This window comes from Triplophysa rosa, linkage group LG12 (assembly GCF_024868665.1).
Source record: "Triplophysa rosa linkage group LG12, Trosa_1v2, whole genome shotgun sequence".
Lineage (NCBI taxonomy): Eukaryota > Metazoa > Chordata > Actinopteri > Cypriniformes > Nemacheilidae > Triplophysa > Triplophysa rosa.
The window spans coordinates 13,194,973-13,211,048 of NC_079901.1; the positions used below are offsets into that span (position 1 = coordinate 13,194,973).

The window sequence follows — 16,076 nt, forward strand, 5'->3', positions numbered from 1 at the left end:
ACATGCATGGGCAACTTATAACACACCAAAGACACAGAAAAACACGTATTCGCGCTATATGACCCCTTTAAGGTGCACCTATAATGATCTACCAATGTGATAAAGAAGATTATTACTGATATACAGAATGATTAAGCAACTGACAGCATTGGCAGAGGTATTGATGGCTGTTTGTTTGGGGACGGGCAACTAAATCCATCTTCATTATGCTATGATTAAACAGTATTGATTCATATACAAAAAAATGAGAAGCTAGGATGGACTCGCTGGCTGTTAACTGCAGTGAGGTGCTTTAGTGTGGACACACAGTGAGCTGACACAGCTGCTTTTAGTTTCTAGCTTTCCTCTGAAGAGCCCAAACTGTGTTTACAGAACGGCTGCTGCACCTGTGGGTGTCAAAACAAATAAGAAACGCAGGTGCTTCACCACCACTCTCAAATAAAGAGGATATTTTGAAGAATGTTGGTAACCGAACAATGGCGGTACCCAATAACTTCTATTATACGGACACAAAACCAATGCGTATCAATGGGTACCGCTGTTGTTCGGTTACCAACATTCTTCAAAATATCTTCTTGCAGAAAGAAAGTAAGTCATAAAGGTTTAAAATGACAAGAGGGTGAGTAAATGATGACAGGATTTTAATTTTTAGGTGAACTATTTTAAATAGCTGGCCTCTAGGGGTGTTGGAAAAACAGTAGGTACAAATAAAACAGGTGTTTTGCATATTTGCTTTATGTTTTGAAGGTGCATTTGCATTAGTGCTCTTTACAATATTGAGAACAACTGCAATATGCATTATCTTGCTGAATAATGCAATGCACACTATGCAATAAGAGAATGATTCGAATTTGTAAAATCAATATGAACTAAATTAATAAATATATATCAAAATATATGCAACATTTCCCATTAAACAGCAATGTTGGGATCCATTCACAGCAGTCTAACTTATAATCATTACAGGCTCTACTTAGACAAATATCAGGTGTAAAAGAGGAAATGCAAAAAGCTCCTAAAAACAACACACCAGTGTTCATAATTAGAAACAGTGTGGGGATTCCCCTGCATCTTCAGTTTGCTGATAAAGACCGCCTCATGCCAAATCCCATCACTGCAACTACAGCCTCCACTGACCACAGACACTGATGGATGGAAGGATGGTGTGGGTGGATTAGCGCAGGAGAGAAGAAGAGAAAAAGCGTGACAGGAAGTGTCAATAGAGAGGAGGAGGAGCTGGGTGTGCATAAAAGGCTGTCCCTTTTAAAAATGCTTTTGTCTGCCCTGACTAACCTGGACTATAAAGGTCCATCAGGGCACCCTGCTGATGTATAAAATGTCACTTTATCTGAAGGTGGGCTGCCTGTAGTCATACAGCCACTGTGGCATTTATTGGGTCACGGATGTTGTTTTCCTGTCAGTACAATCGGACCAAAGATCCCTGCTTACTACTGAACAAAAATCTGTGTAGTACAGGATGAGTCATAAATATCTTTTATCACTTGTTCTGGAAGAGAGAGACTTTATATTTAAAATGTGTAGCCTATGTGTGTTGCTCGGTGTGTTACTGCATCCCAACATAGCGGACTCAACCAATGGCATACGTTTGGGGTGGGACAACCTGTATAAAACAATTCCCTATTGTGGCTCCAAATGTCCAAAAATGTGTACAGTATAAGGGCACATACAGTATGATTAATACTAAAGTCCATCGAAATCCCGAAAAGGAACAATGGACTAAAAAAATTAACCACTGAAGTAAAATGAGTCTTCAATTCTAATTCTTTGCTGGGTTCCATGCAGCAAGTAACAACCTCAACATTTCGGCAGCTCTAGATATAAGACACCTTTCAAGAGTGTTATATGTTTTCTACCATCAGAGCAACCGGTTTTATAAAAGTCACCATAGCTCAATTGACAGGGATTTGATAGCACACCAAACTACAGGCAGTCATTTCAGGAGATGTAACTCATTTACAGAACCGCAGCAGGTGTAGAGCACAACAAAACACAACTGTCATGCAAATGACTGGCACTTTTTAAACAGTCATAAAAACACCATAGGTAAAAACAGGGAAACAGAGACAGTGTCTGATAAATGGACACTGCTGCATTGAAAAGGCAGAGAACTACATGATTTTTTTGCTTTAGATATAACAAGTTTTAAATGTGAATATTATACAATATAAGATCATTTTAAACAAGTGGTCATTTCATGTATGATGTAAGTTGTCCTGAAAAAGTAACCACAGATATACATTTACATTTTGCCATTTAGCTGACGCTTTTATCCAAGTGACTTACAGAGAGTTCAGGGAGCAATAAGCGATATGTCATACAGGAGCAATAATACAATAGGTGCTAATACATAGTTACTAGTTTCAGCAAAAGCTAGACCAATACCTGTTGAGAGAAAGAGAAAGGGTTAGTGTTTTTTTTTTTATTTGTCTGTCAAATATTCACAGAAGAGATAGGTTTTAAGTAGTTTTTGAATGTTGTGAAAGATGTGGTTGACCGGACTGAGTTAGGAAGAATGTTCCACCAGGAAGGAGTTGTGAAGGAGAATGAGCGGGAAAGCGATTTACTGCCCTTTTGAGAAGGCAATACAAGATGCCGCTCGTTTGCTGAACCCAGGGTTCTTGATGGGGTGTAGGAGTGTAGGACGGTGTGAAAGTATGCCGGTGCAGATCCAGTGATAGTCCTGTAGGAAAGCATTAGTGACTTGAATCTGATACGGGCTTCAACGGGTCCAGAAAATACGATCACATAACCCCAATGTTATCAACCCTTCACTGGTTACCCATTAAGTATCGTATTGACTTTAAAGTTCTTTTAATTACTTATAAAGCCTTAAACGGTTTAGCCCCTACCTACATAACAGAGCTTCTACCACACTACAACCCATCACGCTCTCTAAGATCTCAAAACTCCAGACTTTTGATAACACCTAGAATAACTAAATCCACCAAAGGGGGTAGAGCTTTCTCATACGTAGCACCTAAACTCTGGAATAGCCTCCCCGATACTATTCGAGGGTCAGACACACTCTCCCAATTTAAATCTAGATTAAAGACACATCTTTTCAGCCAAGCATTCACTAATACATAGCTAATGAACAGCAGCTACGCTAATTATTCTCTTTCTGTTTCTGCCCTCGCCTCGGGATGCCCATCCCGAGGTAGGGAGAGATTCCGCCAGACCCAGATGAACGTCATATGCCCATCCACAACTAGAGATTACGCCAGCTACATCTGAAAATCCCGTGCCATCCTCCTGCGAGAGCCTGCGGACTGACTGACCATCCAGCTCCATCCAAGGCAATTCCATCACCACCCAAGAAAAAGGCGACCATCTGGCCGGCCCAGCTCAGACAATTCCATCCCCAACCGAGAGCAAAGACGGACTACCTGTCACATAAATGCTAAATTTACAATACTTGGTATTTAATGCTAAACTTACATCACACGACAGCAGTTTGAAGTTATGGCTGCACTCAGTGACTTTGATTGGAGGTAGCTGGGTGGGTGTTGTAGGGAGTGGGGGGGCTTGTTGGTTGTGGTTCGGGGCGTTTCATTTGTTGGGACTGTGTGGGTCTGGTCTGGTTGGTCTTGTTTTGTGGTCGATGTCGGACAACAGAGGAATAAAGTTAATTATGCCATTACTACTTTTCCCTGGTTGTTCCTCTGTTGTCTGTTGTTGATCGCGGAATGGGACCGGGTTGGACCTGCACGGTTTCGGCGGGTGGGGCTTCCTGGGTCGCGGCTCGTGGGCTCTCCCTGTTCTTCGTGGACGTTGCTCGGTGGCTTTGGTCGGGGTCACTGAGTGCAGCCATGACACGTCAGAGGAGATCTGGCCCTCCCGGCTGAGCCTGGTTTCTCCCGAGGTTTTTTTTTCTCCATTATTCAGCATTGGAGTTTGGGTTCCTCGCCACAGCAGAGCAGTGCAGTGTTGGCTTGCTCACCGGGAGACTGCATTTATTTATTTATTTATTCATTTATTTATTAGATATTATTTATTATAATGATCTTGCTTGGTCTATAAACACCATGCACTGTGCTGTGTTTTACCTTTCTGTGTTTTTCTTATTTGCTCCTGTAAAGCTGCTTTGGAACAATGCACATTGTGAAAAGCGCTATATAAATAAAACTGAATTGAATTGAATTCAACTGGTAGCCAGTGGAGAGAGATGAAAAGGGGTGTCACATGAGCCCTTTTGGGCTGTTGGAAGACGAGGCGTGCTGCTGCGTTCTGAACCAGCTGGAGTGATTTGATAGCCTTTGCAGGAAGACCAGCAAGGAGAGCATTGCAGTAGTCCAACCTTGAGATTACCAGGGTCTGGACAAGGAGTTGTGCCGCATGTTCAGTGAGATAGGGTCTAACCTTTCTAATGTTGAATAAGGCATATCTGCATGACCGCGTTGTCTTTGCAATGTGATCATTGAAGGACAATTGTTCATCAAATATGACTCTGAGGTTCCTGGCTGTTTTGGAAGGAGTGATTGTGGTATTATCAAATTGGATGGTGGAATCGTGTTGCACCGTGGGGTGTGCCGGAAACACGTGTAGTTCTGTCTTGGCAGGGTTCAGCTGGAGGTGATGCTCTTTCATCCAAGCTGAGATGTCTTCTAGGCAGGCTGTAATGCGAGCTGCTACAGTGGTATCGTCTGGGTGAAACGAGATGTAGATCTGGGTGTCATCAGCATAACAGTGATACGAGTGATAGTGATCCGTGTGCCTGTATGATGGGTCCCAAGGATGTCGTGTAGATGGAAAAAAGCAGCGGCCTAAGCACCGATCCCTGAGGGACCCCAGTGATCATGTGGTGAGCAGTGGACAGCGAGCCCCTCCATGACACCCTGAAGGATCTGCCGGAGAGGTAGGATTTGAACCAGTGGAGAGGAGTGCCTGAGATTCCTAAAGATGACAGGGTTGCTAGCAGTATCTGGTGATTGACAGTGTCAAGCGCTGCAGAATCAGGACCGAGGATTTAGATTGCGCCTTTGCTAGCCGCAGTGTTTCTGTGACCGATAGCAGTACAATCTCAGCTGAGTGGTTTGTTTTGAAGCCAGACTGCTTGTCATCCAGTAGTTTATTCTGGGATAGGTAGGAAGACACCTGGTTGAAAACTGCCCGGTCAAGTGTTTTTGCAATTAATGGGAGGAGAGAGAGGTCTGTAACTGTCGGTAGTAGAGGGATCCAATGTGGGTTTCTTCAGTAGGGGTGTGACCTGGGCCTGTTTGAATGTGGATGGAAAAGTGCCGGTGAGCAGGGAGGTGTTGATGATGTGTTTGAGTGCAGGTGTGAGTTTGCTGGATATGGCCTGAAGGAGAAGATTGGGTCAAGGGGACAGGTGGTGGGGTGGCTGGAGAGAAGTCTGGTGTCTTCAGTGTCAGACAGTGGGGCGAAAGAGGAGAGTTCAATGTTTGAAGTGAGGGTAGTGTGTACCGAGGTCTGGGGTGCTGAGAATTGTTTGCTGACGGATGATGTTTTCTCAGTGAAAAATACAGCGAAGTCCTCCGCAGTCAAAGATGAAGTGGGCAGGGGAGGAGGGGGGCAAAGAAGAGAGTTAAATGTCTTGAAAAGCTTCCGAGTGTTAGGTGCATTGCTCACCTTGGTGGTATAGATATGTAGTTTATTATATTACACACATGTTCCACTGATGTTTGAGAACCAGGATAGTGTTCAAACACATTTGCTGCATCCTCCTGTCGACCCTCAAGGCTATGGGTGTCTCTGCAATGATTCAAGTCTTACCTCTCAGGCAGGTCACTTAGAGTATCCTGGAGAAGTCTGAGTCCCGACATCTCAATACATGGGTGCCTCAGGGCTCAGTGCTTGGACCGTTTCTCTTTTCCGTACACATGACATCCCTGGCATGGCACAACCAAACCTCTGCAGATGATCCAGAATGCAGCGGCAAGAGTGGTCTTCGATGAACCAAAGAGAGCACACGTCACTCCTCTCTTCATTAAGTTACTTTGGCTCCCTATAGTCACTCGCATCAAATTCAAAGCTCTGCTCTTGGTCTACAAGACCACCACTGGTTCGGCACCCCCATATCTTCACTCGCTAATACAGACTTATGTACCCGCCAGATCCCTACGCTCTGCAAACGAAAGACGTCTTGTAGTGCAATCCCAAAAAAGGAAAAAATCACTCTCACGTACCTTCTCTGGATCTGTTCCACATTTGTGGAATGATCTGCCCACTGCTACAAGATCAGCAGATTCTGTAGCAATCTTTAAGAATCGGCTGAAAAGACTTCTATCTCTTTCTACTCTTTCTATCCCTAAAAAAAGACCTTAGCTTTGTATACTGTGGTAAGCTATATGAGACCAGTTTTACTGAGCTTATGCTTTTTGTTGTCCTTATGTTGTGCCAATTGCTTCCATTGTTTACCTCATTTGTAAGTCGCTTTGGATAAAAGCATCTGCTAAATGACTAAATGACAATGTAAATGCAATTCCAAAACTGAGATAGTACATACTAAATTTGAATAAGTACTTATCGACCATTAAAACAGTACGTTCTATATAGTATGAGTGGGAGTAATATGAATAAATTTCAGACATACTCCATCCGCCATGTTTTATTGCCATGTGACCTGTATGCTCTTTGACCTATGATGTATTAACAACAACCTGTACGTAAGCGTTGATAAAAACAATTTAGTAATGAGAAATTAATTTATTATATTTAGACATACTATTAGTGATTCATACTTGTTTTCACCTACTTGTATGGACGTAGCCGATTTCAAAATCAGATCACAGTCCAAAATCACAGTCCAAAAAGTCTCCAAAGAGTGATGTGTCTTTCTTATACATACTCATTTACATCATAAACATGGAACACAACACTAGAATTTTGCTGATTCCTTTTAATTTCACCCATCTTTACACTTCTCTCTCTCACTTGCTCGCTCGTCCATGGGCATTCCCCCACTCCTCAACATTGCTATTTTGGGTGAGTGCACCTGTCATTCTCACATTCCCCTCGGCTGCTGACTGGCAGATAGTTCAGAGGCTCATTGAGGGCAGAGGAGTCTCTGATCCCCCAGCCAACAGTGAAAACCAACCAATGTCTCATTTCATAAAACTACAATATCACACCTACAACTATTCACTCAGCGGTCACGCAAACTACCACAGACAGCATTATGAAAAACAGTTTGTCATGAATGGTATACTGTATATGTTTACGCTTTTATTTTTATAGCATACAGTATAGTGTTTCAAACTAAAAAGAGTTTGACAAAAGTTGCATATGTAATTCTGACAAAATTAAAAGAATCTGTGATTTAAAAATATGTCGGCATAAGTTTTGGTAATAAAACAAACGAATTGTGCACAACCCATTCTCACAAGCTAATCAACTTCTCATTTCTCCCTGTCCCAAGGGATTATGACAGGCCCTTATGACTATGAAGGGTCTAATGGCTGATGCAGTTTCATCAACTGTCGGAAACATCTCCGGGCACTTATTCACATCTGCAATTTTATGAGTCATAATCATGAGTGTACCATTTCATTTTCAAAGAGTTACCATTGCGTATGAGACTATTAGAAGCACTGAACATTAGGTCATTATGGGTCTTCTGATAAATACTGTATAACAAAATCTTCGTTCAGGTAATTTAACAAGCAAATCTTTTATTTCCATGTTAAGATCCATACCTATATCAATAAACTGTAGTAGTATTTCAGTAGGAGTGTGTTCAGAGCTGGTATTTGTATTTAGCTGATTTCATTTTGTTCTATTATTCCAGTATGGCAAAAAACAAAATAATCCTACAACAAGCATTTAAATGGTTTTACAGATCAAATTGTGGGCGGAGAAAATGTATTACGATCCACTCTAGTCCTTAAGGATTTCTTCTTCAATGAAAACCACATGAATGATAAAATAATCCTTTTGCATTACAAATACAATGTGTCGTGAATTAAAAACTGTAAATTTAATATGAAATCAACACACACAAAACAAAAAAAGACTGCAAATTTCCCAATAAAAAGTACAAAATAACTGAAAATGATGTTTTGTTGCTATCATGTGGTCAACACCTTCAGTGAGTATTGATGTTTTTCAGATTATTACTCAAGCACTCTTCACTAACATCCTGAAATATGAACACTGTACAGTATGATACAGTAGTGGTCTCTAGGGTCAGTTAAATTTTCACTGACACACAGTAACTCTGGAGGAGCAAATAGAGTACTCGCAGAGGATACACCTGCTTATTGTGTCAGATGTGGTCGTGATACAGCACATGAACAGATGGCCTGTCAGGACCAAGGTGTAGATTTGTTCATCTGTGGGCTAAGCAAAACAAGCCAAAGGGGACTGCTTCTTACGCAGTCAAGACCAGAGGAATCTTCCAAGGACCCAATCCACCATCACACAGCACACACACACAAGCAGACGCACTACCTCAACACCTCTATCTCCGTTCATGAAGAGTCCCCTGTGATGGACAGGCCCTTATTGTGGGCTCTGCATTAACGGAGAACTAAAATTAGTGCTTCTAGAATCTTCTCATCTAATTCATATGGCTGATAATCACACATTCATCCTTTAGGCAGAAAACTTAACTGCATTATGAAGTGAAACGCAGCGGAAAACGTCAAGCCGTCAATTTAGGAATTGTATTTATTCCTAAATACAAAGCTTTGAGATGTTGAAATATTCAATACTTCAATAATATTATTATTAAATGTTGATTTCTCAGCCTCTCTCTTTTCATTCATCCTCTATTGATTTTACATGATTCAATCAATAATTATTTATAAGTGAATACAGTGTCCAATTAACAACAATTATCAGCTTTATGTGAACAGCGCACATGCAGACATAGAAAACACACACACTTCCTGTCCTCCCTATGGACTTAGGCAAAGACGAAGTAGGCCACAGACTCTCTTGCTCTCCCTCCTGAGTGTCAGGAGCTTATAGTGGTAAATCTAAAAAAGGAAACTGCTGTTATAGCTTGGAACCCGAATACCCTTTCAAATACACTCCAACACCACTGATGCTATTCTCATAACTCGTTTTCCATCTCTTTATTTTCAGCTCTCTCTTAACAGTCGTCTACACCAAGAACCTTTATAATACCCATATTACAGCTTTCCATTTGTCTTAATGTCTTTTTCTTGGACGGCACTGAGAGGTCAGCAGCAGAGTCACGTAATTTGGAATTTGTCACTTTTGCTTATGGACATTCCAAACGCATAAGGTTTTGAGCCAATCACCTGAGCCGCAGATACCACATGATGGCCAACACTGATGTCACTACATGAATGTGCACTGCCCTAATCCTTTCACTAGTGACTGACAAGAACGGCAACAGGCAAGTCAGTTTGCTTTGAAAGCCTTAGAAGTTAGGTTACAAAAAATGTTACAATACCATGCTTTTCAATATGCTGGCAATGGAGAATGATTCTTTTTGGGCCCAAATGGTGTGGTTAGAGCATCTAAAAGCAATAACCAGAGAGATAACCAGACAAACCCTGACCCCACGGTCTACACTGCAAGAGTGTGTCATGGTATGACAAATAACGCTCCCAATGACAGTAACTTTCTCTACAATCTCACCTCAGTAACAGCAAATCCATTGGGATATCCTGAAAGATTCCACAGAGGACACATGCTGTGGAGACTAAAAGACCCAACATATGCTGAGTCACTGGATGAATTACGCTACAGTATTCACACACTCGCCACATTGTACATACTACTTAGATTGGTCTTTAAAGATATACAGAGAAAATAGGATAAGAATCCCATTAGGTTAACACAATTTATTCAAATTATGTAGCAGAACAAGTATCATTTGTTTGCCAATGGGACCTGATCAATGAAAAACGAGGGGTGGGCGATGTATTCAAAAAGAGGAGCTTTTTCTTTGTCATTTCATTGAAAGGAATACATCTACATCAAAACGAAAGCTTGAACATTAAAATGTTCTCTCATACCAAGTTTGAATAAAAAGGCAGTTTAGAGAGCATTGCACAAACACTTTTCTCATTTCCACTCATCCCTGGTTTTTCAAGAGAGTCCTCATGTAGTGATATAAATAAAACGATAAGAGAAAGTGGGATGTTTAAGAGCATATGGGTTATATGCTATCCACACACACACCACAATAAGAAGAGATCAGTAAGATTCTCTCTCAGTGTGTCTGAGTGAATGTCAGTCATTGTCTGTGTTTACCACACCGGATGACCTTACAAATCAAGCAAAGACCATTAAACACTTTAAAACCGTCCACATCAATTATCTATTAAAGTGTGATACTAAAGGTAAAGCTGACAGCAGATTTAGGAAACTTCTGATGTCTGCAAAGAACAGCTTCCACCTCAGACACAACAAACTTACTGTCTGTCTCTCCCGGCAAAAATACCAAAACACACGTGTGGGCACCAGAAAAATTGTGAGGCTTTGTTCTGGAGTCTCGTGAAGAATATAAAAAGTTGACCTTTGATCACAAAAGCGTCAAGGATTCTTTGCAGCATTGTCATCCGCATCACACTCTTATTAACGTTCCTAAAAGAGGCACGAGGGTGTATTCCTGTTACCCTAATGAGATATCTGTTGTTCCTAGCACACAAATGGATTGACAGCTTTCCAGACATACGTATCCAAGGACAGAGGAACATTGTGCAGAGATTATATAAGAGATAATGTAGAGTCAGCTGGTCATTGTAGGAAAATAAGCTCTGTCAGGGGATCAGAACTGACAGCCTGTCTAAAACACAGTGAAGACAGACAATCACAGCAATACAAATAGTGACACATCCCAGGGCTGTTTTACAAAATATCAACACTCTTATAACACAACTTATCCAATCAAATTTAAAGAAAGAACTAGACTAGTTGAAACATTTCAGTCATTTTCTTTTTACATAGGTTATTACACAGATTTCAAGCTGCAATCTATCACGTGTTTTGGTTAATATGAAAATATATCCATTACCATGATTCACAACAGTAAGCTTATAAAAATGTTGGGTCTGATTTGACTGAAATGCACCGAATGTTTGGCCACCAAAACTTCTCGGCTAAAAATAAGAGAGGCAAAAAAGCACTTTCGGTGTTCGCATCAGAACGCTTTAAAATGCTGTTTCCACACTGCTAACATATTTGCTGTATTTATAAAGTGTGCGCGCCTCTCTCACTCTACACTGGATGCTATTTGATTGCATCATCAAAAAATTCACTTTCAGGGAATACTTACAGCAGCCAAACATTTGGTACATCCCTAAAAATGCCAGTTCTATGTCATTTGACTTAAACATGTAAAGCTATGTACTGTAAAGTAACCTGCAATTGTATCTTTCAAATACAGATGGCGATACAGAGGCAACAGTTGTGCAGTTGAGTCCATTGACACAAAAACTGGTTATGTATGTGATCTTATGTAATCTGCTATTATGTGACTCTTAATGACAATCAAATGGACAGGAGACCAGACAAGGTAATAGCTTTGCCTTGAAACAAACTCTGTCGATCTCTGCTCTATTCTTCCCAAACACACTCTCGCACATACACTCTGAGCCTAAAACAGTTACTAACTTCATTTGCATGAGCTACAATCAATCCAAAATGATCCAAATGTCAAGTGTGTCTGTATTATACTTTGTGTCAAAAGGCTTCTGATAGTTTCTCTCTCTCTAGCTCAATTTGAGATGAGGGGGCAGAGGCCAGCTGTCCCCTCTCAAGGCGCGAGCCTGCATGTTGCATCTTCCTCTCCTGTTCCGAAAGTCTCTCCTTTCCTGAGGTAAAAATAGATAAAGATGCCAACAGATGCTGATGGCTGTCCACACTAACTTCTGTCTTTCAACTACCCAAATGACAGAATCTTCCAGAAGAAAAAGATTCAATATGACTTCACCGTAAGCAATATTAAAAGCAGGACATGTCCCTGATAAGAAATGATGCTCCTCATTGAGTTGTTAGGCAGACTATCAAACTCCATAAGCAGGTCAAAAGACATGTGGGCCACCATAAAAATAGTCAACTAAATACAGGCTGACTACCAGGCTTGCAAAAATGCCCATTGAAAGTTAACCAAGCACCCAGCGTAGAAGCACGGGAACGATTTAATAAACCAGTCGACCTGAGGAAACCACGAGAGTGTGGATGGGGGTTAGGAAAATGCTATACTGTAAAGGTGGTGGCATGGTGTCAAAATCAAATTAATAAGCATGCATACTTAGACAAATCTAGTAAAAAAAATAAATAAACACATCACGTACGCATGCAAAGACATTTATACCACTTCTAAAAATTGGCACTGTTTGGTGCCTCACAGATCAAACTTTGATCAACCCCTCCCCATTATAAAAAAAATCATTTTTAAGTCACCGCGGGTCCAACCGACCACGCGGGGCAGCAGGCATCACTTACCGTCCGTAGGAACTGTATCTCCTCATCTCCCCCCTCTCCCTCTGCCATCCTTCTCCGAGGGTTATTTGAAGCTCCTCGGGAGAAATCACAAAATCCTTACGTTTCTCTTCAGTGTTTCAATGTTCTCTCTCTCTCTCTCTCTCTCTCTCTCTCTCTCTCTCTCTCTCAGTGTGTGTGTGTGGGTGTGCAGGAGGACAGCATGAGTCCTGTAGCTCTCACGGTGGAGTGAGAGAGAGTGACAGAAGATTCAGCACCGCTCCTGTCTCCCTCTCTCTCTCTCTCTCTCTCTCTCTCTCTCTCTCTCGCTCTCACCTTCCGCCTGCACTCAGATCCAGTGGATGGTGCTGTACCTTCTTGCACATTCGCACCCCACATTCGCTCCCCTGCACAACCATATTTGCACAAGTGGGCCACCCCCTTTCCCTAAAACTGATCCTCCCAGACATCTTATGATCTATAAATGGAAAACATGTGTGTCTGTGATAGTGTCTGGAGGTCTTAAGACTTTAAGACACACACATATACAGTACACCCGTATAATACATTCAAATTCTTAAATAAAGAACGATATTTGTGTAAGAACACATAGAAAACAGTTTGAATGGAGAGGTATACAAATGTGAGCTGAACACAGACGGGTATTGAGGACCTATGAGAGCTCAGCACATGCTGTGAGCGAGGCAGAATACAACCAACAACAAACAAAAACAAAACAAATTCAATTAAATATTTCAGATGATTTCAGTCACTTTGTAAATAAAGTGCTAAATTTCTGCATTTGAATATTAATGTTCTGTTTGGGTCATTCTACAGTTGTGCCGACAAAATAAAACTCAATAATGCTACATTAAGCAAGCATACAAAATGTAATTCTGAATATCTATTCTTAACTCTTCACATAATAAAACATTCTTAATAAACATCTTAAAAACACCCAATTTTCAATATCTTCCATGGTATTAACAGCCTTTGGAATAACATAATGCTACAGGCAATTTTATTTCAAAATGACCCTTTACAATTTTTGCACAGGAAAAAGCATACTGTATAAGTATATATACTTTTGATATAAAAAGTAACTGACACCATGAGTCAACACAACTGCAAAATGGCTAATATACTTATATGTAAATAAGTAAATACTTTGTAAATATGCAAAAAATAACATGCACATATCTTCTGCAGTCTATTTATCTTTCACTGAAAAAGAACTTAAAAACCATAATCAAATAATGTATACAGTTGATAAGATGGCGACTAGCTCTCTAAAATGTATTTAAGTTCAGATTCTAGATCTGGAATCTGAATTAATAGATAAAAATGATAGTATTAACACTTCAACGTGGCATTGAGCCAACGTGGCAATTAAGCAAGCAATTAGCACAGACTGTGACATAAACATTCATTCATGCAGTTAAATAGACATTTGTCTTTTCTAAATACACTGACACATGCAAACACACGCACACGCGCACGCGCACGCGCACGCGCACGCACACGCACACGCACACACACACACACACATAAACAGTCTGGTTTATTATCTCCGTGGGGACAGTCCATAGGCGTAATGTTTTTTATACTGTACAAACTGTATATTTTATCCCCTAACCCTAACCCAACCCCTAAACCTAAAGATCATAGAAAACTTTTTGCATTTTTAGATTAAAAAAATATATTGTTCTGTACAATTTATAGCTTTTGTGCCCATGGGGACCTCAATTTTGGTCCCCACAGTGACACTAGTCCCCACTAACATATCCCCACTAACATATAAAAACATGAACACACCTACACACACTCACACACACACGGATCACCAGTCTGCTAGACAGTCTGACAGCTGCATTAGCAACACACCCCTAAATATTGCTCCTGAAAAATACAGCCAAAGAGCTGCAACGAACCACAGACACACTTCTACCAAATACACTGTGCATGACAATAGGCACCACTCCTCACCTCCACAATCTCCATCTAAGTGTCATCTTTGAGCATATCCCTTCGTTCTCTTAAATCCAACTGCAACTACATCTGTGTATGGAGTATGAAGGATGCTGGTGGATTTTGGGGGACCGAACCTCAGAGAGCATGCTCAGACAGCTGTGATGACAACTGGGAAACTGAGTGCATTTATTCGAGCAGTGATTTAATATCGCCGCTAGATGGCAGCGTATCATCTCAAAAACTCAAATAATTACATAAACGAGCCAACATAATAAAATATAATGACTAAATAATACAAGTTTCTTGAGGGCAACCGAAATGATTATTTACTTAAATGTAAGGATTATGTGTTAGGCGTAAGAAACGGGATACCTTTTATATGACAAAGAAATTAATTTATGTCAGAACCACTTAATCAAACGCTGCCATTTGTTGAAACGTTCATGCAATTCAAAAGTCAGCATGACTGACGGCTATGTGTTGGTTCGTAACGTATGGAAAGCGAAAAATGTACTTATACATGATGAATATTATTTAAATGACTTAAACTCGTTTGCTTACTCAAAACTACAATTTCTGTCCAAATAGGCTACTCTGTTATCAGGGGTTTGATGTGATCTACTTGTTGACGTTAAGACTTCTTTTCTTACCTCCATTTCCGGTTGGTAAGGGGATAAGCGATGACCATTTACATTAATTTCATCATGGTCGCGTTGTGTTGGAAACTGGGATTTATACATACTAAATGTGGTCTAAAGCTTTCATAATCGTCAGTAAATTATTTAGATTTGCTTATTAACTACATGTAGTAAATAAGCAACGATAAAACTAGTTACTGAGTGGGAAACTCTTATAAGGCTTATGACCTACAAAATAAAAGTTGTGATGTAATTAATGGCTTGTATAGACTTATAAAACTGGTAAAACCAGTTTACATAATATAGAATATTCGGTTTTACTTCTATAGATAGAAAAACCTTGGTCATTTTAAATATTTAAAGCAGACAACACTGACACTGATGTGGTTTCTTGTGTTATGCAATCTCAATTGCAGCATTTGCTGCTCCTAAGTGGCGGGCATTGGGGTAAAAATATACAGCAAGAGATAATTTCCCACTTCTTTCTTTTAACATAAACTTCATCACCATTAAATAGCCTACATAATATGCTTAAAATAGCATTAATTAGAAACAGTGCTGCTCTAGTTTACAATTTTAACCATTTTGAGGAAGTAGTAAACAAATGTGGAGAAATGAGCACCCTGTTACAAGTTCATCTGTGATAAAAAAAAAGTCAAAAGACGCAGTCTGTTTATAGGATGACCAATAACAAACAATAACGCATTTGCAGCAAGATATATATCTGTGTCCCCTTTGATACAGAACAGAAGAACCACATTTTCTCTGAATTGATATTCTAGATGTCATTCTGAAAGACGGCGGTTGATTCTTTCGCACCCATCCTTCAACGGACAGAACCCCCCACCTCATCTGGCTCGTATGAGAATCCCACCTCTGTATGAACACACTCTCACACACGGGCACAGGTTCCCACAGAGTTTGCATGCACAAACGCACACGAACACACATGCAGCAGTCTTTCCTAGCAGCTCCCTTCTCCTCCATCTATCAACAAGGCATCCTTTGAGTCCCTCCGTCCAGCTGCACGTGGAGGGATTCAACCCCAGAGACACTACCTTACTGTTAAACAGAAAAAGAGAGATG

At 40.5% G+C, this 16,076-nt stretch overlaps 1 protein-coding gene across 13 annotated transcripts in view; it reads right to left on the reverse strand.

Moving 5' to 3' along the window:
* The window catches only part of ryr1b (ryanodine receptor 1b (skeletal)), an 83,949-nt gene that overhangs the window by 63,891 nt on the left and 3,982 nt on the right, over window positions 1–16,076 (reverse strand). For 8 of the 13 annotated variants that reach the window (XM_057348240.1, XM_057348236.1, XM_057348231.1 and 5 more), the window contains exon 1: window positions 12,406–12,729. The exons of 1 other annotated variant lie outside the window; for it this stretch is intronic. In XM_057348240.1, the coding sequence (XP_057204223.1) occupies window positions 12,406–12,453 (48 nt within the window). In that variant the 5' untranslated portion in view covers window positions 12,454–12,729. Of the gene's footprint in view, window positions 1–12,405; window positions 12,730–14,367; window positions 14,495–16,076 lie in introns of those variants that run through there. 4 more of the 13 variants (XM_057348241.1, XM_057348238.1, XM_057348233.1 and 1 more) reach the window with 2 other exon arrangements.